Source organism: Schistosoma mansoni, chromosome 4, assembly GCF_000237925.1.
Source record: "Schistosoma mansoni strain Puerto Rico chromosome 4, complete genome".
Taxonomy (NCBI): Eukaryota; Metazoa; Platyhelminthes; class Trematoda; order Strigeidida; family Schistosomatidae; genus Schistosoma; species Schistosoma mansoni.
The window spans coordinates 20,648,556-20,671,671 of record NC_031498.1 but is presented as its reverse complement, the minus strand read 5'-3'; the positions used below and the strand labels follow the sequence as shown (position 1 = coordinate 20,671,671).

The window sequence follows — 23,116 nt, the reverse complement described above, 5'->3', positions numbered from 1 at the left end:
TGCTAGCCACTATCCATCTTTGCTTACCATATCATTTAATATGATCAATATATTTCAATGGTTCAATAGTGTATTAATATCAAATAACAATATTTTATCATATTTTTACGAAAAGGTATGTGATTATTTGTCAAGCATTTTTATACAATTCAGGACTGAATTTTAACTAGTCTTTGTTAGCATATATGTATTTTGTGAATATATTGTCTCGACACAGTCATTTTTAACATGTCTTAGGAGAGATGGTTTGTAGTTAGCAGTGAAATTCAGGACACACACTACGTCCTTCTTAGGACACATTAGGCGAATGTACGTATTTTCCAGTATTGCTGTTTTCACTGAGCCTAGAACTTCATATCTAATGCATCAAAAGCAAACAAGTTATCCACCAAGTTATTAAGTTCACATTTTCACTAATCCTGCTTCTTACTGATATGAATTTAAATCACATTTTACACATCGAAAAGAATCAAGGAAAATTAATCAAAAAATTTTCTTCAATAAAAAAGGTAGAACTCAACAAACATGCAAAGGATAGTGAGCAGAAGAAGGATAAGGGAGGTTTCATCACAGCTGTGTCTTAGTGCGATCCTTATCTTCTGTCAGGTTTTAAACAGCAGTTAAATACAATTATTTACCGTTTTAAACGAAGTCTTGAAGTTGATGCTAGTCAATTATACTAATTATTTAGTATAAATGAAAAAATTAAGGTAATTGTTTTATCAAAGTGAAATTGTAATAATCGAATCAAAACTTACGCTGTGACTGTGATACAAGTTTTCTCCCAATCTGACGTGGACGACTGTCGTAATTTGAAGCAATTGACCCTTGACGGTAAGAACGACCAACTGAGAAATGTACAAAAAAATTATGTTGTGACAATCATCACATAGCAATTTGAAATATTACGAAACCGACGGTATATTTCTTCAGAAAGAGTTTAAAGTAGGTAGCTATGTAAGAAAATATACTGAAAGACGTGAATAAAAATACATTTATTTCAAAAAAATTCGTGTTAGGGCTAACGAAAAGCTACGAAGGTTGTAATTCGAAAATGAGCAGTAATTGAAAGTAGGCGTTGATTATAATGAATGGTAACAGGTAAACAACTCATGTTCAGAGATCGCCCTCGATCGCTTTACACATTATGTTATAGTGTACTTCTTCTACGCATTATTTCACCTTTATTCATTTACCTCGCACAACTATTTGTGAAATGTTGAATTTTAACCAATGCAATATTGTGACATTACACAATGATCTTTATTGTTTCTCGCTCTACCCCCTTCTTGATAATCAGTCTTAGAAACACTAACAGGTGGAATTAAAAGAAGTTTTACTTATTGATAGTTAAACCTCATGATGAGGAGCTCACTAATAAACGAGGAAACAATCACATAATGTTTCACTTCTACCATATCAGATTCAACGCGTTAGTAACTAAAGTGGAGGCGAGGTATTAAATTACGTGTAGATATTTGGGTAAAAAATGTTGAAACACTACTTAACCGATGATATAAGTCCAATTATTGTATCCAAACTAATGACATTAACTGGTTGCACGAACTTTGCATTTCAAGTACTCGAAATAATCAGACGCAATTACCAGTTTTCGTTGTGCAATTTGATTCTGGTAATTTGGCTAAATGAACCGTCGATTCGATTGGTTAACCGTTCCTAATAACCCTAGGCTAAAGTCACAAGACAACTTCAACACAAAAGAGGAAGTGCGAAGTGTGAAAAGAACGCTTTTTACTCTGAAGTTAGTTTATGTGCAGAGAAACGAGGGTTTTATGGAGTTACACACGACCTTTGGCTATTATGAGTTTCTGGAACCATACTAATCATAGTTGCAGAATAGGTAAGTATCCGACCAGAAACGTGGTATATGACTCCATTTCCTAGATTTCACTGAGAAGCCTCTATTCAATGCTGATTGGATAAAGTGTTTCCAAGTGTTTTTGGCCCCCTATGGACTTTTCCGATGAGTACGTGGAAGTCTCTAACAGATTCACTTTAGAAATCTATTCAGTGTAAACAAAGAATGTGTATGAGAATTTAACAACTATTAAAATAATTTATATAAGATTATATGAATTAAATTTTTTATTAAAAAAAACAAAAAAAGCAACTGATAAGTAGCTCTACCGGTATTATACTCATTCTGACTAGTTAATGGTGGACGACTGCGATTTGTATTATTGGCTAATGAACTAGTGCCTAATACAGGTCGATTTGGTCGTTTAGTACTTTGATAAGTTAAATTTGACTGACTGCCAGGTTGACTCCGAGATGATCCAGTTGTCGCAGTATCACCAGCACCAATCCCTTCTGATAATCCTGCAGCGATCAAATCTTTTTCAATTAGTTTACGTTTTTGAGAATCAAGATTTTGTAAAAATAAATTCGCTTGCTCAGGAAATTTAGCAACAAATAATGGGAATGAACTAATTTAAAGGTAAACGGAAAAACGAGAAGAATTTATTTAGATAAGAGAAATAGTAATAACTTAAAAGCTGAATTGTTAGTCAACTGATATAAACAGCAAATAAAGAAATCATAAGATATCCGGTTGATAATGTATTATTATTGATAAAGTATCGTTGCATACATGAAACACAATGATGCAAGCAATATTCCTCAAACAAACAAACAATCTGGAAATCTTTTCAGGGTTCGATTTCATGTTAACATTAAGGGTAAATAATAAGTAAAGCAGTTGATACAGCAACAGAGTGCATATAATTTTACGGTATCTAAAAGAAATCCAGTAACTAAATTTTTGTATGCATCGGTGATCACTGTTTAGCAAAAGACTTATTTGTAGCTTTATCGATTATACAATTATTAACCAAGTTATCATAGTACTAAACTATCTGCTTTCAAACATATTGCTAAATCTGATAACACTAGTCGTCATTCACAAATATCTTAGCCATAAAAAAAGGTTAAGACATTGATTTGATGAAGTGGGAATTCAAAGAGAAAAGTTACTTTAGGATTATGGTGATAATGTGCACTGAATGTGTATGAACTAGTGATACCATTCAGATCGTAAGTTTATAGGTCGTTAGAAGTGTGTGTGTGCTAACGATATCTCTCAGTTGTTGGGAACGAAGTAAGGCAACAATGTTATGAAATAATTGAAAGACATGGGTAGTGTAACCTAATAGCCCAAAAAGAATCTACGTAAAATTGGTTACACCACAGTTTTTTACGTATTAGTTATTATAATTTTGACCTCGCTCGTTTCAAGAACTTAAGCTTTAGCAGCTAACAGCAATAATTCACGAAAGGAAGTGTTATCTTAAAACACTGATCATCGAGTACAATCATTTTACTGCCATTACGTACTTATATAGTCGGTACTTCAGAATCACCTTTAGATTCTATTCGAATCTAAATCTAAATGTAGCAAAGTTTGAAAGCAAAAAACCTATTTTTCCATCTAACTTACCGTCTAGTAAATAATCGAGCTTCCTGATCTGCATCTGAAATACCGCGCCTTAGTGCATCTTGTAATACAGAGAGATTTTTCTCAAGAATATTCAACGGCCAGGTTCGAAAAATGATTTCTAAGAATTCGCAAATGCATCTATAAAAACAAATGAAATCAAATGTTCGTTTACGAATATATCCAATTGAGACACAAAAACATATTCAAACACCGAACAGATCTGATTACCATTAAAGTAATTGTAGACAATGTGATCAAATATCAGAGTTTTTTTTGTGAAAGCTTGGATCTTTTCGACTATATTTAACATAGGGGGCTCCTTGAACAGGTGTCTTATTATTGTCTGGATTTAGAATTGATTTACAAAGCGAAGTAGAATTTCTGGCGCACTTTTCGATTTATTTGGTACTCATCAGCCGAATGAATGTACCTATACCCCAGTATTGATGTTTACAGTAAGACTATAGATATGTACACAGTGTTATTGCAACTCATTAGTTTGGAACATAACCCTCTAGTGTGGAAAGCGGTAGGTAATGAGGTTTGGATTTTCTTGTAAAAAAACACAACGTAAAAATGCAAATACATAATCCAACACACCAGTCCCCAATAGTACAAAATGTTCATTTTAGAATTAGCTGCTTTACATTTTTTTCGATAACACCAACAGCTTAGGACCAAAGAAACGACTTGGTAGATAGATTTCTACTTTCAAGTGGTAGGGTCGTAAGGTTTCAACCCCGCTCTGTTTGTTACTTTGGTTTGAGCAGTCGGACAGTAGTATCATTAGCCCTCACACCCAAAAGATGGGGATCGAAAGCCGAGTACATAAATATTTATTTAGTAAATGAGTTGCTTTAGAAATTTTTATTGGTTTTACATCTGTTTAAGCTTTTATAATCTCAGACTGTAGTGTTTTTTATCATTAGAACTATTCAAAAGTGAAATGGAAACGAGAATGCTAACGGTTATTCGCCCGAGTGAGACAGATCGGTTCAAAATGAGTCGATTATCAAGATATAATACTAATTATTCTTTAGTTAAACTGGTATTGACCTGGAATCTCAACTGGAATTAGAAATCACCGCCAATGAATCATCCTTAATTGTTATACACTAATTTTTCATGAAAAATGATTTATTTGACAGAAACAATGAATAGATATTAAATACCGATGGAAACACCGAGTATGATTGATTTGTTGTTAAGCCTATAACAATTAGCTGTGAAATATTTTTTTCATATATTTGAGTGACCAAACAAAGACATGGGATCAGTCTATGAAGTTAGTGACTGTTGATTAGAGTCACGTACGTAGATTTAGATAACCTGGTAACCACGATCAGTTGTGGATCAACTATGGTTGATGTGAGTTAAAATTGGTCAAAATGGCATCAATGCATTTACAATTTACTTTTCTTTCAATACTAAATCCCAGTATTCCTTTACATATGCCTTTTCACTAAGGCTTCTCAAACTATATCCGCACATATCAGTTTTTCTTATTAACATTTCTTTTAAATTGTTTTGATCTCTTTCGCTGTTTCTCTTGATATATTCATCCGGTTGTGTTAACATGATGTGGTAAATTGAGACAATGAACAACTGTGCTAAGCTCTATGTTGATGACCACTGAGACTATTCACATCGCTACTAGTTCTAACAACTAACAGATGAAGTCTACATAATCTCGGTAACAATGTAGAAAACAGAATTTTGTATGTGTATAAAAAAAAGTTATTGATTGGTTGTTGTTATACAGAGTTAAAAACAATAAACTCACTTTCTGGTAACATTAGACTTAGATGATAATGAAGAAATGAGAATGGGAAGAAGACGAGAAGAACATGTATTCTGTGTTGGGAATGACAAAAGGAAGAATATACGTTTTTATTGAAGGATATGAATATTGACGACGGTTTGTTTTCGTTAGAAATTTTCCTAAAAATTCTAAAGTACACATTAACGTATATTAACCCGTAATATAAATAAACAACTGTTGAACCAAAAACTTGCCTGATTAGTTTGTAAGGTTACCTTTATACTATACAATACGAATCATTGTCGTGAAACTACAAGTAATTTGGCTTTCTTTTAATGACCTTCACAACCATTAATTTTAGATTTGATCCTATTTGAAATGGCTTGGATTATCCCATTGCTGATATTCTTGGCTGAAATTTGATCGGCCTTGGTTGGTATGTGAGAGCTTGAAGCGAACGGTACTGGGTTCGAGTCCCGAAGTGAACACTAAATGTAGGACACAGGTACATCCATCTGACGAGTCCCAAATAGAACGAAACGTGTGTGTTGGATTTCACTGCCAACCATATTACATCTATTCTGTATCGATTGTGTATGTTAGGAAAGCTACTTCGACAATTTGAAGGTTACGTACTGTTTCCCAGTGTACACTTGAACATTTACAAAAAATGTGTCGGAACTGTTCCTACCGGAGTATGATGTATATCCTGTACTCTATTTCAGTGTCTAATCGCTTCACCCCTTGATTATTTTCCATGTTTAAAGAGTGACAAAGAAGGCTCATTCAGTCATATGCAACGTAGAACCCGAAACATGTGCATCGATTCAAGTTCCCATACCACATTAACACAGAGAGATAAAATTATCTCGAAAAATCCAAGATTACTATTATTATCGAAAAGGGAATAAGAGAAATTCGGGACTCAGATTTCAAGGGGATATAAGCAGTGAACATACCTTCTCTAGTGAGAACGGTTCTGAGCCATGTCATTTAAATTCTCTAACCATTGGTTATGATAATCATATGGACTCTAAACATACAGTATACACCTACTAACATGGCCCGATCCAACCGTCAATAAATTCAAAGACTGGTGCCATATCCTGGTCCAGCCTTCCCTACCTTTCTTCCAAACTACTTCTACATCGGATAACATCGTCTGTCGAGGTACGAGGTGGTTGGGTATACGTGACAAATTCGACAATCACTTCAGTTAATGAGGATTCACAACCTCACTAACCGATTCACCATCTAAACCTAGTGCATTATAACCTAACTTCAGCATCGCTCGTACAAACAAAGCTAGTGTTAATATGGGAACTTTCAGCTTTTTTATGAAAACGATTAATTTAGCACGGAGTCCAATGTTTTTTAAACTTCCCTTAGCAAGTCTAACCAAGAGTTAGTGTGTATAACATGGATTAGTTTCATGTTTTGATTTAGTCATTTTTTTTTCAGACTCGATCCTACATCGTTAAGCATCCTGGACAATTGATTAGATCACTGAATAGAATTTTCTTATCTATTCGTTGAATTCATAGAACTTTCCATATGTAAACAATGAAGTTCATATTTTAATAACGTTATATTTTTTCAAAAGCCTTTAGTTGCGTAATTTGCTTAAAGGTATTTATTTATTTACATACAAACTGTTTCCATTGATACTCGTCAGTGTAATTGGTCATTTGTATTGTTTAAGCTATAGTACTTCTACAAAATGCTGTCAATAATAATAATACTGTCAAATGTATATCAATTATTTCTCCACTTTTTGTAATCTGCAGTAGACACACACACACACGCATACATCTACCTACTCCTGTAATTATTTTTCAATTACTTTTCTAATCCGATAGTTTGCAAAGTTATAACATAAACGTGTATATCAATCTCGAAATTTCACATAAGTTAACAAACGAATTGAACCATTTCATCTTAAATACTAAATGCATAACATTTTATTGATTATTTATTCACTGTTTGACAGGATGATAATGATGAAAGAGATAATAGTTCCATAATTCATTATACAATTAATGATCTGATACATATTCATGTACAACTGAACATTGAGTCACTCGATTTTCTGTATACCAGCCAGTAATGACACTGGATTGATTGACAGACGGAAAAAAGTTCTAAACTGGAAATTCGACCATTGCAAGTGGATAATTTTCATGAATAAACACATGTTACTTTACTCTTTTTCTACGAATAAGGAAAAGGAAGCAGCTCCTAACAGCGTATCAGGCTAGTACATTTTATGCTATGATACAGAAATAAAACAATACATTTTCTATCTACCATTCCATTCTTAATCTGAACAATACTTATTCAGTAGAACACGCAGAAGAATTCCATAATTGTTGTCATAAAATACTTGCTGAATTTCCTGGTATGACCTACCTTAAATAACTACATTTCAGGGGTGTAACTACATAGAGATGCGCTAAAAAGGGTACTGTAAATAATATAGACATTTGGTTAATGAGACTACACTATAAGTAGCTTAGGTTATCAAATACTAGTTGGAATTTCACTCGATAACCAATTTACTAAGGTTGATGCAATTCCAGATGTAGGTAAAACGGTCAAGCAACTCGATTACATTGTTCCTAACTGTTTATTTAGACTGAATTTTGTTTATTGATGGATAACACGTTACGTCTTATCAGAGTTTCCCTTTAACCGTCATTTATAAAGCAAATAGGCTAAAGGGTTCCAGGTAGATTTAAGTAACTGGAGCACTCGACAATCAAGACCAGTGCAAGGTTATCCTTGATAGCAATACTAAAGTTGGACGATGAGTTTGGACTTCCAACGATAAATAGATTTCCCCGAGTTCACTGAGAAAAATTTTTCAAGAAACCAACATCTAGAGCATTCTCGATAAGAAAAGAACATAATGCGATGGTAACTTTGGAAGATTATTACTTACCTCTAAGATAAATCGCATCGCAACCACTCCACTGGTTGCCATAACTTTAGCACTATTCGATAATAACGCAATAATTGTTTGTAAAACACTCTCAGCGAAACGATCAAAACGATTACGAATTTCTTGAGATAAAAAGCTGTTGTTATTGAGCAAAAAGAATGTAAGGAAATGAGTCTAGTGAAAATAATTGAATTATACGTTATGAAATATTTTAAAGGTCTTGGTGGTTTGAAGTAAATCAGTGAATGAAGATGTAAACTTTCTTCGGTTGAAATGGTTGGAATAGAGGTTATACATACTTAACCCCCATCTACCCTGACATGTCATCCTAGCTAACATATAGGAGTAGCCCATAAGAAAGGGTTAACATCAACGAGTCTGACACACTACACCAGTCTATGGAATCATCAACTATCGGACTTGAAACATGTCGAGCAATTCAAACTTCCTTGTTAGTTTCCATGAAATTAGAGACGCTAAATAACATAGGATCATATACATTTATTCTCTATTTCTTTGTAGCTAACAAGTTGATTACAATTTCATGCTTATTATTGCCTGATATTATCATTTCCTTTTATGAATTCCTCATACATTTCATTTCCTGTCAAGGTCGGTATTCTTACTTTTATACCTTCGTGTTTTTTAAAGTTAATTTTTTCCTCTTTTGCTTTAAGGATGTGCAGTGTGACAGTTTAAACTGATATACATTATGTGGTGTTTATGTTTGCCTATCTGGTTTAAGAGACGCAATGAGCAAAACTAGAGGTCGTTTCAAGGCGGAATTCAAAAATGTGACTCAGTAACGGAAAACATGTTTTTGAACTAGGACACAGGTTGTTTGTTAAGTGAGATAGATAACTGATGATGCTGTGGTTTCCTACAAATACCTAGGTAAATTGGACAGGATTTGAGTCTACAACCGAGTGGCTGAAATTTGGATATTTAAACTAATAAACAACAAGTATATAAGAGTTTGAATCATAAGTGGATATTACATGAAAAAAAGTGAGAAATAGAGGGGTTCCGAATGTTTAGACTAAATATAACAAACTGCACAATTGACGTTCATGTTCCTAACAGCTGAATAGGTTTTAAATCACCCTAATGTAGTGTTGAATGTTTTCTGTTAGGTTGGTAAATACTATAAGGAAATAAATACACAGATGTTGAGAAAAGCACACAATAAGTGAGGCCGTTTTTAGGTAAACATTGTTCCAGTCTAGAGACACTCGCTAATTCAAAGAAGTGATATTTAATTATTCAAGACGTTAATCAGCATATCTATGAAGCATCAGGGATCGTAACCTGTGGTCTTGGCTGGATGATTGTTAGGAGAAACTTTATTGTCAAATGATTGGTTGAAATATTGAGGTGAGTAAATAATCTAACCACTTTAAATATCATACTCATAGAAACATTAGAACTTTTCATAATATTGATGAGATCTAACTTAAGACTTAGACTTCAATGATAATACTCCGAGGATAAATATTTTTAATAAATTGTGTATTTATGCATAAGTTAACTTACGCGACTGTTATACACGCCTCTCGTACAACTGAAGATCTTAAATCACGCAGGGAAAGATCTATGGAATTTTCCAAAGTTTTTAATAAAGGAATAAATTCATCATATTGCAGAGCACCGTTGGCAACTATAGCACGCAATGTTTTTAACTGAAGAGAAAGAAATGATGGAAGAGTAGATTGTATGGGATTCAAAAATATAAATAGTCAACTATATGTTTTAAAATACGGACTAAGAATTTTTGATGAATTTTAAAGTGATTTACATTATAATCTAGCTAATTATTAATTTTTATTTGGGGACTGACTGTAGCTTAAAATTTTAAGAAGGAATTACAAATTCAGAGGAAATTTATGTATATTAATGAGGTACGACACTGAAGGATAAATCATAGTACATTAGGAGCTAATTATAGTCGAGAGATTAATGGACTTAAATTAAATGAACTGCTATAAAATGTTGAGACACGACTACAAAATTTGTTTTATTGACTTGGAATGAAAACTGCCCTTACTGAATTTTTATTTTAAAAAAAGGTACGAACCAAAAAGAAGGAGAATAAACAGATGAAATTACCGCATCTACACGTTTTTCCCATTCTTCAGGATTCCCAGAAAGTGCATCTTTTATACGATTTATGATCTCAGTAAGTTCTTTGCCAGAAGATGCCTACATAGAACGTAGATAAAATGCATAATCATGGTAGACTTACAGTGATTGACATGGATGGTATAAAGGATTGTCGAAATACATCTTCATCCACGGCGCCAGCACCTAGATGAGAAATTTCCATAAAAGTATGGTTTTTACAGAGAAAGGTTTGGTTGATTCAAAAAACAAAATAAAATAAATATTAATGGTGTTTTTGAGTGGTAAACAATGAAACAAAACAAATAATAGAATGTATGGGTAAACAAAAACCACTAAAATACCACAAGAGTGAAAGGAAAAACAAAACACAACACAAACCAATACCTGATAATGATAATGATGATGATCTAGATTGAGATTTACTGATGAAAAGCTGAACACTGCTATTTGTTGTATCAAACTGTTGGAAACCACCATCATAACGATAACTGTCACCAGCATACTGTTTTATGCATATTAGAAGTAATGGTTTTGACAAAATGACATGTAAAAGATGACAAAATATATATGAGTGAGTGGATATGTGTGTAGAGTGGTGGTAGGAGGGAACTTAATAGAAAATCATGCCAATGAAATGCTGTGCACAAGTGAATGGTTTTCTTTAATGAAATCCAAAAAAATAGTATAGCATGCACAATACAATAAAATTAATGAGGACGTTTTCACAAAAACTACCTTGTGGATCACCAGTGGAACGTTTTCGTACAGATTTTCCACCTGGAGATGGTAGCATGTGTAAGATGGAATGATAATGATTAACCCGAGTCAGAAATTATTTACATTTTTAATTTAAAAAGGAAAAATCATACAAGTCAGTCAGTTTTTTATCCAATAAAAATGTGAACTACTTTGAAAAGTATCATACGTTAAAAATGCCAAAAGCAAACTCAACGCTAGATCAGGAAAAACGATATCAACAAGAGAAAAAAGAAAGATACCTGAGACTGAAGTTTTGGATAAAGTTCCAGGTTTGCGTTCGATGCCATCAGCAGCGGAGTTGGACATAGCAGTAGTCACAATAACAGACAGAAACCCGGAAACTAAATCCAAAAATAGCAATAAGACAAATGAGAATAAAGTTGGTGTGATATATCACTGATTTGTTTAATGGATTGGGTAGTCCAGTCAAAAAAACATACCATAATAATACACCAGTTTAAACTATCAGAACTGGTAAACAAATACGGGAAATAATATTGTATAAGTAGGGAATTCGTTGTTAAATGTCAGAAAACTTAAGAAAATGAACAGCAAGAGTAAATAGTGGATGTTTGTTAGTTTCACATAATAACTGTAGTCATGCTATCTAAGATCATTACATTTTACAGCAGGTTATTAGAATCTCGCGTAATTTGAAGTTTATTTCAATGGGTCTCAATTTAACCTTACATTTTTAATATTTTATGATTTAACTGTTGAGGCATTATTAATCCGATAACGTGTAGTTGTAGCTCTTTACATCTGTAAAATTAAACGGAGAGGAAATTTGTATTTAGAGAGTAATATGCAATTTAGTCGAAATTTTCCAACCGTGAAGTGATCTAACGAGAACTACTTCTGTTATTGTCACCAAACATTATCTCAGTCAGTCATATGCAGCATGGAACTTGAAACATACAAACTGGTTGATATTGTCACATCATATTAGCACAGTGGGATGAAATTATCAAGACATTTCAGAATAGAAAAAGTAACAGCATCAGTACTAGTAGAAAAGACAAGGTATAGATAATGTGATTTGAGGAGGTTGAATTCATGTAATGAAGTACAGAATAATTTATAAACTCAAGATCTAAGGGAAGATAAAAAGCTAATGGACTTGTACCATTTTGATTAATTCTGAACCACGTCATCTAACATCTCTTAACAACTGGTTACGATAACTGCAGAGACCCCAACCAAGTAGTAATCATTTTATCTACATGGATCAGTCCAACTGTCTATGGCTTCGTAGATTGATAGAGAAGTAGCTTAGTGGTTAAAGCGTCCGACTTCTGACCGTCAGGTCCGAACCCCACCGAACTTACGTTGGTTTGGAAAACCCGATAGTATCAATTGTCGGTTCACTTAGTGTGGCTTATACTCATCTGCCTGGTGAACGGGCTTATTATTTATTATTTTATTTTTATAGACTGATGCCACGTATTGAATTGGCAGCCTCAAGCTTTTTCTAAGCCTACTCCTATATCAGACATCGCCCTTCCCTGCACCAAACCAACGATGGACTCAAATAGACCATATCGCCATCAGTCATCGTTGGAAAGGCTCGATAGAAGACTCCCGATCGTTCTGGAGTACATGTTTAGACTCTGATTATGCTCTAACACGAACAAGCATTCGCCTACACCTCACTGGACGCAGAAAAACCACATCAAGAAGACCAATTAGAATTGAACTGAGGGATGAGAAAGCCAAAAGTAGATTCCAAAAACGACTGATGTCACGCTAAGGTAGTTCTGGAAACGAGGCTGACCCAGATGTTGCTTGCAAAGATATACAAACAGCTGTGGAAACAGCAGCGACATCTATTAGTGACTTGAACCAAAGGGTTACGAAAAACCAGTGCATTTCTGAGATATCTATTGCACTAATAGACTTCCGTAAACTTACCCCACCAGGCTCTGGACAAGATGAAGAGCGAAAGCAAATCAGATCTAGGTCTAAGTCTAAGTAACGACCGTGAGCAGTGGTGGGCAACGAAAGCAGGAGATGGAAAAAACAGAGGATGTAGGTAACACCAGACAGCTTTTCAGACTAAAAAAAAACCGAAATTAGGAAGTCAAGCGTAAGTGAGACGACCTCGGAAAAAGACGACACTTTTATCTGCTCTCAGCCCAGACATCTAGAACGATGAGCGGAACTTTTTAAAGAGCAGTTCAGATGGCCTTCAGCTACTCTACAACTACCAACCATTACCAAACGGACTGAATGGAACATTGAAGTAGGTATCGCGACTCTAATTGAAGTTCTAAAGTTTATAGCTAATCTGAAACGAGAAAGAGCAGCTGGTCCAGATGGATTGGCTCCAGAGGTCTTTAAAGATGGTAGTTCGGTTTTAGCGATTAGGTTGACCAATATTTTAGCTAAAATTTGGGAGTTGGACGTAATCACATCAGACTGGTTGCAATCACTGATTGCCCCAATATATAAAATTTTATTCATTTATTTATTTAAACACATAAATATTGGTACAAGGGAGCACCAGATATATATGCGCCTCACAAATCTCATTCGATTTGTGTGAGGGCTATGATACTGCCCAGGTGCCCAGACTGAAGCAGGTGGTTTCCTTAAGGGGCCATACCCGGAGCCTTTGACCTAAAGGTCTGATCCACAAGGCAGTTGAACAGCGTAAGGAGATGCAGTCCCATGGTAGCCGGTGACCAACAATGAGTCCATAAGCCATTTGTTCCATCAGGATCCTGGAGCCCGTCTGCACCATTGGTTTGGAATCAGGGTTTGCCAACTACCCTAGGTGAACTTTCCGTGTCAATCGACCCGGTTAAAGTGCCGGACATTCGCTTTTCGTCCTCTCAATTTCGTGAACAACACCGGTGCCACGAGAAGGCAGTGAGTAGGACTTCTCTAGCAGAGACTATATACGCGTGATCATGTGAGAACACTTCGAGAGGGAGAGCGGACTCTCCCCACTCTCTGCCGTACCACGGCGTTTAGGGGCAATATAAGGTGCCAAAATCATCCTCTGATAACCACAGAAGGACTAGTTTGACCAATATAGTATCTAAGATACTAGTCTCGATAATTACCAGACGCTCAACAAAGACTCGTGAACTGCAAACACGAGAAAATCAGGCTAGCTTCAGACCTGATTGCGGTTGCGTCGACCACATATTCACCATTCGTCAGGTTTTAGAACAGAGACATGCTTATCGGCGTTCGACAGTGATAGTTTTTCTTGACTTAAAAGTAGTATTTGACTCTGTAGACGGAGAGGTTCTGTGGCAGTCTGTTACTGAAAGGTGTACCTCAGAAGTACATAAACCATGTGCAGGCTCTACTCGAAGACTACTAGTAGAGTCAGAGCTTATGGCGAAATGTCATTTGATCTCGCAACCTCAAATGGTGTCCGGCAAGGCTGTTCACTATCTTCATTTCTGTTCAGTTTCATCATAGACCTGTTGCTGAAAATAAAGTTTTGGTCGTCTGCATTTTCGGGAATTGATCTCCTCCCACGAGGTCCACTTATCGATTTAAAAATATTGCTCGCATTTGTTGGGATAACCGGGTGAGTAATAATGAGGTTAGACGCATGGTATTAGGGAATGATGGTAAGTCAGTTGGTGAAGTTGTAGATCTTTATCGACTGAGATGGTTGGGCCACGTATCACGCATGCCCAACCACCGACTACCACGACATGCAATGCTGGCTAGTGTTGGGGATGATTGTAAGTTAGGAGTGGCCAAATCAAAAAGTGGCACCAGTTCACAAAATCATTAACTTCTAGTCTGAGGCATGTTGGTAGATGCAGACTACGTGGTTGGGGTCCGCGCGGCTATCGTAGCCAATGGTTGGAGACTCTGGGTGACATGGCTCAGAATCGATAACAATGGAGTAAGTGTATATACGTTTTATTTTCCCTTAAGCCATGAGATTAAAATAACTTTATACCTTACTTTCTACGAACTAATTCTTTTCCTGTATTATATATATATATATCCTTACATACATTCTTTTATGTATTACTACCATTGAAGTAACTACTATGAATTTAGTGTTCATCTTGTTGTGCTAATGAGGTGTGGCAACTTGGACCGATGCATATATGTGCCTGATTCTACGTTGTAACTGACTGCCTGAGAAATCGCCCGTCGAGGTAGGAGGTGTGTAAGAGTGTATACACCTACGCCATTGTGATCGATTCTGAGCCATGTCACCCAGAGTCTCCAACCATTGGTTACGATAGTCACGTGGACCCCAACCACGTAGTCTGCATCTACCAACATGCCTCAGACTAGAAGTTAATGATTTTGTGAACTGGTGCCACTTTTTGATTTGGCCACTCCTAACTTACAATCATCCCCAACACTAGCCAGCATTGCATGTCGTGGTAGTCGGTGGTTGGGCATGCGTGATACGTGGCCCAACCATCTCAGTCGATAAAGATCTACAACTTCACCAACTGACTTACCATCATTCCCTAATACCATGCGTCTAACCTCATTATTACTCACCCGGTTATCCCAACAAATGCGAGCAATATTTCTAAGGCATCTGTGGTCAAATACTAGTAACCTATGAGTATCTTCTACTCTTAATGGCCATGTTTCGCAGCTGTAAAGTAGAACAGAGCGAACTGCTGTGCAGTATACTCGTCCCTTAATTGATAGACGGATATCTCGTCTTCGCCATAGGTGACGTAAGTTGGCAAAAGCCAAACGAGCTTTTTGAATCCGTGCTGAGATTTCATCAGACACCAACCCATTAGGGCTGATCAGACTTCCAAGATAAGTGAAGTTGTCGACTCGTTCGACTACTTCACTCCCTATCCTTAGTTCAGGTGTTGACGCAGACCAGTCCTGGAGTAACAATTTACACTTGGATGGGGAGAAACGCATTCCAAACATCCTGGCATTATTACTCAGTTCTAACAGAAGACTCTGCATTTTGCCAGTGTCTTCACCAAACAGGACTATGTCATTTGCGTATTCTAAGTCGCTTAGTGGACCCCCTGGTAGGAGATCAATTCCTGAAAATTCAGTCGACGAGAGTGTTATTTCCAGCGACAGGTCTATAATGAAGTTAAACAAAAATGGGGATAGTGGACAGTCTTGACGGACACCACTTGAGGTTGTAAAATCATATGACAGTTCGCCATAAGCTCTCACTCGACTAATAGTGTTCGAGTAAAGGGCCTTCACAAGGTTTATGTACTTCTGAGGTACACCTTTCAATGACAGACACTGCCACAGAACCTCTCGGTCTACAGAGTCAAATGCTGCTTTCAAGTCAAGAAAAACTATCATTGTAGGACGCCGATAAGCATGTCTGTTCTCTAAAACATGACGAATGGTGAATATGTGGTCGATACAGCCACGACCAGGTCTGAAGCCAGACTGATTTTCTCGTGTTTGCAGTTCACGAGTCTTAGTTAGGCGCCCGATAATTATTGAGGCTAGTATTTTAGATGCTATGTTAGTCAGACTAATCCCTCTATGGTTATCGCAGGATGATTTTTGCCCCTTCTTATATATTGGGACAATCAGAGATTGTGACCAGTCAGATGGGATTACGTCCAACTCCCAGATTTTAGCCAGAATATTAGTCAACCTAATCGCTAAAATTGGACCACCATATTTAAAGACCTCTGGAACCAATCCATCTGGACCAGCTGCTCTTCCTCGTTTCAGATTACTTATAGCCTTTTGAACTTCAAGTTGCCCCCAAATGCCCTGGTACGGCCGAGAGTGGGGAGAGTCCGCTCTCCCTCTCGAAATGCTCTCACATGGCCACGCGAATATATAGCCTCTGCTAGAGAAGTCCTACTCACTGTCTTCTCGTGGCACCGGTGTTGTTCACGAAAGTGAGAGGACGAAAAGCGAATGTCCGGCACTTTAACTGGGTCGATTGACACGGAAAGTTCACCTAGGGTAGTTGGCAAACCCTGATTCCAAGCCAATGGTGCACATGGGCTCCAGTATCCTGATGGAACGAATGGCGGAAGAACCTGTCATTGGTCAACGGCAACCATGGGACTGCATCTCCTTACGATGCTCCACTGCCTTGTGGATCAGACCTTTAGGTCAAAGGCTCGGGGTGTGGTCCCCTAAGAAAACCACCTGCTTCGGTTTGGGCACCCGGGCAGTATCACAGCCCACACACAAATGAATGAAATGATGAACTCTATTGACGATAATATCCCTGCTCATACTAAAAGCAAGACAATTTACATTATTATTATTACTATTATTATTATTATTATTATTATTATTATTTACCATATCGCTAACTCACCCCCTTTTATCCCCAATTTGTGTAACCTTACTTTTCAACTTATGCAGCAGCTCGCCCATGGTGGAAAATCTGTCCTATCTAAACGATCTCCAGTCACTGTCTGGTTGAAAGTGAATGCTTCCACCGATAATGAATACTGAAGCAGTCTTTCTGAAACCACGTACGCCGTTCAAGCTGGCTTCCTTCAACGTTCGCACACTAATGCATATCAGACAACAGATAGGGCTGGCTATGTCTTTGGAAGGTCTTAATGTTGATGTTTGTTGTCTATCCGAGACCCATATTCAAGACTCTAGTGAAGTACTACAAATCCGCTCTCCATCTGTCGCCTCGAAAAGCTTGTTCCACGTGCGCTTATCCGGGGACCCTGTGGCATCTTCGTCTGGTCTTGCTGGCGTTGGTGTCGCACTAAGCGCTAGGGCTGAGGCAGCACTAATCGATTGGATCCCCATTAACAGTCGGTTATGTGCTGTTAGATTAGAAAGTTCCATCAAAGTGAGAAGAAATCGGCGTGAGAAACGGTGTCTTTTCGTCATCTCCGCCTATGCCCCGACAGATTGCAGCCCGGATGCAATCAAGGATGAGTTTTACCATCAGTTAACAGTTCTCCAGAAAGCGCGTTCGACAGATATTGTAGTACTAGCCGGAGACTTGAATGCACAGGTCGGGCGTCTAGGCACAGAAGAGAGTCGTCTAGGTGGCCGATGGGGACTTGTTGGTCGCAGGACAGATAACGGGGACCGTTTGCTGCAACTGTGCACAGACCACAACCTGTTTCTGGCCAGCACTAACTTCCGGCACAGTCATCGCCGGTGTGCCACCTGGCGTCCTCCCTCTGCATCCCAAGCCTGGACTCAGATTGATCACATCGCGATCAGCTACCGCTGGCGTGGTTGTGTACAAGACTGCCGCTCCTTTTGGAGTTCCTATCTGGAGTCTGATCATGCCCTGGTCTGCGCCAATCTCACCTTACTTTTCAGTGGCCGAAGGATTGACCACCACCAACGGATTGATATTAGTAAACTGGCTGCAACTTCTGTTGCAAGTAAGTATCGAGCGGAGCTAGCCTTTAGGCTAGCTACCATCCCACCGAAAAGTATAGATGAGCATTATTTGCACCTTCATGACGCCATGAAAATGGCGAGTAAAGCCGCTTGCGGCTTCGCGAAACGTCCCGCTTACAAGCACTGGGTTTCTTCCGGCTCCTTACAACTGATGGAAGCCCGTCAGTCTACTCCAGGTGACCGTGAGTTTGACCACAAACGAAGGCTGTTACGTAATGAAATCGGGCAAAGCTTGCGTAAGGACCGGGAAGCCTGGTGGTCGGAGCGTGCTAATGAGATGGAAGCAGCAGCTGCATCTGGTAACTGCCGGAAGCTCTTCCAACTCATCCGAGCCACTGGCAGCAAGAAGTCTGGTGTGAGTGAAACAATCTACGAGGATGACGGGATGCCAATCACTAACATCTCTCGACGTCTTGGACGATGGGCGGAATTTTTCGAAGGGCAGTTCAACTGGCCTGCTGCTTCGGCAACATCAACCAGCTTGTCCTGCCCCCCATGGCCGGTGACGACTGATCCACCAAACGAGGCGGAAGTCCGCAAGGAACTCCAACTCTTGAAACGTTACAAATCACCGGGCCCAGATGACTTACCTCCGGCTCTTTTTAAAGATGGTGGTGACTTTCTGACTAAGGAATTGACTGTGTTGTTTGGAAAGGTTTGGGAGCAAGAAAGTGTTCCAACATCTTGGAATGAGTCAATAGTCGTCCCTATCTTTAAAAAGGGTTCACGTTGTTCCTGCAATAACTATCGGGGGATAAGTCTACTTTCGATTGCGTCCAAACTATTGGCTTCTATCATTCTTCGTAGGTTGTTTAAAACCCGAGAACGATTGACTCACGAGGAGCAGGCTGGTTTTCGTTCTGGTCGAGGATGCATTGATCACATTTTCACCCTCCGCCAAATGTTAGAACACCGTCATACTTATCGCAGGCCAACAATCGTAGTGTTTCTTGATATCAGGGCGGCCTTCGATTCGTTGGACAGGACTGTTCTCTGGGGTTGTCTATTGAAGAAGGGTGTGCCTGAGAAGTTCATTAACATCTTAAAGGCCCTGTATACGAACACCTCAGGCAGAGTGAGGGCATACAACCACCTTTCTCCCTTGTTCCATTCGAGCAGTGGGGTTAGGCAGGGTTGCCCGATCTCACCATTCCTCTTCAACTTTGCCATCGACGACATCCTGGAAACAGCTCTGGTGGATGTAAGTAATGGCGGTGTGGATATGTTGCCTGGAGAACGACTTCTCGACCTTGAGTATGCGGATGATATTGTCTTACTGTGCGATAATGCCCAAGGCATGCAATCAGCACTTAATCAGTTGGCAATCAGTGTCCGCAGGTACGGCATGTGCTTTGCACCCTCCAAGTGCAAAGTACTCCTACAAGACTGGCAGGATTCTCATCCTGTACTCACCCTGGATGGTGAGGAGATCGAAGTAGTTGAGAAGTTCGTGTATCTAGGCTGCTATATAAGTGCTGGTGGTGGCGTGAGTGATGAGATTGATGCACGTATAATGAAAGCCAGAGCGGCTTATGCCAATCTGGGCCATCTTTGGCGCCTTCGTGATGTTAGTCTGGTTGTAAAAGGTCGGATCTACAACGCGTCGGTGAGAGCAGTTTTGCTCTATGCTTGTGAAACCTGGCCTCTCCGAGTTGAGGATGTTAGACGTCTCTCTGTGTTCGATCATCGTTGTCTCCGAAGGATTGCTGACATACAGTGGCAACACCATGTTAGTAATGCAGAGGTTCGGCATCGTGTGTTCGGGCGCAGAGACGATAATTCAATTGGTGTCACCATCTTGAAACACCGACTTCGGTGGCTTGGACATGTTTTACGAATGTCGTCCCAGAGACTTCCACGCCGTGCATTATTTGCCGACCCTGGGACTGGTTGGAAAAAGCGGAGAGGAGGTCAGTGTATGACATGGTGTCGTGGCATGAAAGAGAGCTGCAAAGGGCTAGCTTCCGTTGGTCCTTCACGACTCCCTGGTTGGGGTCCGAGAGATGGTGCAACACAGTGGCTAGAGACGTTATCAGATATGGCTCAGAATAGAAGCCAGTGGCGATCCTGCTGCAACCTTCTTTTACTTTCTACATAAAGAATGGTTCTAACTTTCCCAACTGAAAGAGTCTTCTGGTTGTACATTTCAGTCCGCCTTATCTTTTCATCCCTTCTCTTCCTACTTTCATTATTTTGTGTGGCGCATATGTACCTGGTGCCCGTTTGTAACAATATATATGTGTTTAAATAAATAAATAAATAATTTGAACTTCAAGTAGGGTCGGGGGGCCTACTTCAATGTTCCATTCAGGTTTTCTGGGAATAGTGGGTAGTTGTGCAGTAGCTGAAGGTCAGCTAAACCGCTCCTTAGTGTTCCGCCCATCGTTCTAAACGTTTGGGTTGAGAGCAGATAAGGGTTCCGTCTTTTTCCGAAATTGTCTCTCTTACACTTGACTTCTTAATTCCGGTTTCTTTTATTAGTCTGAATAGTTGCCTGGTGTTGCCTACAGCCGCTGCCTTTTCCATTTCTTTTGCTTTCGTTGCCCACCACTGCTCACGATCGTTCCTTAGACTTGTAGTTAACCTAGATCTAATTTGTTTACGCTCTTCGTCGTGTTCAGAGCCTGATGGGATGAGTTTACGCGAATCCATCAGTGATTTATTTATTTATATTTATTTAAACACATAAATATTGGTACAAGGGAGCACCAGATATATATGCGCCTCACAAATCTCATTCGATTTGTGTGAGGGCTATGATACTGCCCAGGTGCCCAGACTGAAGCAGGTGGTTTTCTTAGGGGGCCACACCCCGAGCCTTTGACCTAAAGGTCTGACCCACAAGGCAGTGGAGCATCGTGAGGAGATGCAGTCCCATGGTAGCCGGTGACCAACAATAGGTTCATACGCCATTCGTTCCATCAGGATCCTGGAGCCCGTCTGCACCATTGGTTTGGAATCAGGGTTTGCCAACTACCCTAGGTGAACTTTCCGTGTCAATCGACCCGGTTAAAGTGCCGGACATTCGCTTTTCGTCCTCTCAATTTCGTGAACAACACCGGTGCCACGAGAAGGCAGTGAGTAGGACTTCTCTAGCAGAGGCTATATATTCGCGTGGCCATGTGAGAGCATTTCGAGAGGGAGAGCGGACTCTCCCCACTCTCGGCCATACCAGGGCATTTGGGGAAGAAATCCACTGGTTTTTTGGAGCCCTATGGTTTAAATAACTAATAGATGTTACTGCTGTTTCCACAGCTGTTCGTATGTCCTTCCAAGCAGCATCTGGGTCAGTCTCGTTTACAGAACTTCCTAGATGTGAACTCAGTTGTTTCTGGAATTCGCATTTGGCTTTCTCGTCCTCCAGTTCAATCCTAATGGGTCTTCTTAGTGTAATTTTCCTGCGTCCATTGAGGCGCAGACAAATGCGCGCTCGTATTAAAGCGTGATCAGAGTCTAAACAAGTATTCCAATACGAGCGACAATCTTCTATTGAGCCTCTCCAACGACGACTGATGACAATATGGTCTATTTGAGTCCATCTTTGGTTTGGTGCAGGTGGTCGCCATGTTAGACGATGTCTCTCCTTATGTTTAAAGTTAGTGTTTGCTAAAATTAAACGATTGTCTGAGCATAGTTGCAACAGACGATCACCATCATCGGTTCGTTGAGCCGGAATACTAAAACACCCACCTAAATGTCTTTCTGTTTGATTTAAGCTGCCTACCTGGGCATTAAAGTCACCCGCTACGACTACTATGTCTGAGCGCTTAGCTTTCTGAAGAAGCTCAGAGTTTTCCGTAAAAGTCATCTTTCACTTCATCATGGCTGCAGTCAGTGGGAGCGTAGGCAGAAACGACGAAAAGGCAACGACGTGCGTCCCTATCCTTCCGAGTTCTTACGGAGCCATTTAGCCGGACAGCACACAGGCGACTGTCAACGGGGATCCACTCTAGTAGTGCCTGTTCTGCCCTTGTACTTAGTGCTATGCCTACACCTGCAAGTCCACGAGAACTAGCCAACGGGTCGCCAGATACACGGAGGGTGTATTTCGTTGGCTGTCCATTTTGGCGAGGTGAGGTCAAGTGAATGACCACACTAGGATCCTGTATGCGTGTTTCGGAGACACAGCATACATCAATGGTACGAGATTCTAGGGTTTTAGCTAAGGAGGCCTGTTGACCGATTTGACTTAGGGTACGTACGTTGAAGGCTCTAATGTGTAGTTTGGAGCGAGGTTTTAGTAGACCTGGGACAGAGTTTCGCGCACTAGAATCGTTGGCCATGGTGACACTTGAGGAGGAAACCGAAAGAGGAAGTTTAGTGTTGAAAGTCAAGGTAGAAGGAATAGTAGGAATTGAAGGAGATTGATTATGAATACAGTGGTCTTGAGTGCTGTTAGAGGTATGAGGGCAGTTATCACTTCCCGGTTGCCCACACCGTGGAAGTCAATATTGTTCAATTAGTCAATCAATCATAACGTAGAACCTGGTACGTATATACATCGGTTCCAGTTGCCACACCCCATTAGTGCACACATGAAATTGTCAGGTCAAATCCCAGAATAGTAGGAGTGGTAACAGTATGAGTGATTGAAAAGATGAAGCATCAAAGATATGATACAGGAAAATATAAACTAGTAAAATAAACACAAGTTATGAGTAACTCAAGAGTTCAGAATTTGGGACACAAATAACGAGGGGCTAGTGACAGGTGCTAGGTACTAAACTTTGATTACGTA

At 39.2% G+C, this 23,116-nt stretch overlaps 1 protein-coding gene across 1 annotated transcript in view; it reads right to left on the bottom strand.

Moving 5' to 3' along the window:
* The window catches only part of Smp_165350 (putative clasp2 protein), a gene marked incomplete at both ends in the record, with an annotated part of 53,900 nt that extends 42,554 nt beyond the window's left edge, over positions 1-11,346 (bottom strand). The window contains 10 exons of the mRNA XM_018797150.1: positions 759-848; positions 2,149-2,447; positions 3,458-3,595; positions 5,241-5,311; positions 8,161-8,296; positions 9,694-9,839; positions 10,267-10,359; positions 10,403-10,464; positions 11,017-11,058; positions 11,280-11,346. Coding sequence (XP_018652221.1) covers positions 759-848; positions 2,149-2,447; positions 3,458-3,595; positions 5,241-5,311; positions 8,161-8,296; positions 9,694-9,839; positions 10,267-10,359; positions 10,403-10,464; positions 11,017-11,058; positions 11,280-11,346 — 1,144 coding nt within the window. The remainder of the gene's footprint in view (positions 1-758; positions 849-2,148; positions 2,448-3,457; positions 3,596-5,240; positions 5,312-8,160; positions 8,297-9,693; positions 9,840-10,266; positions 10,360-10,402; positions 10,465-11,016; positions 11,059-11,279) is intronic.
* Between the last annotated feature and the right edge of the window lie 11,770 nt (positions 11,347-23,116).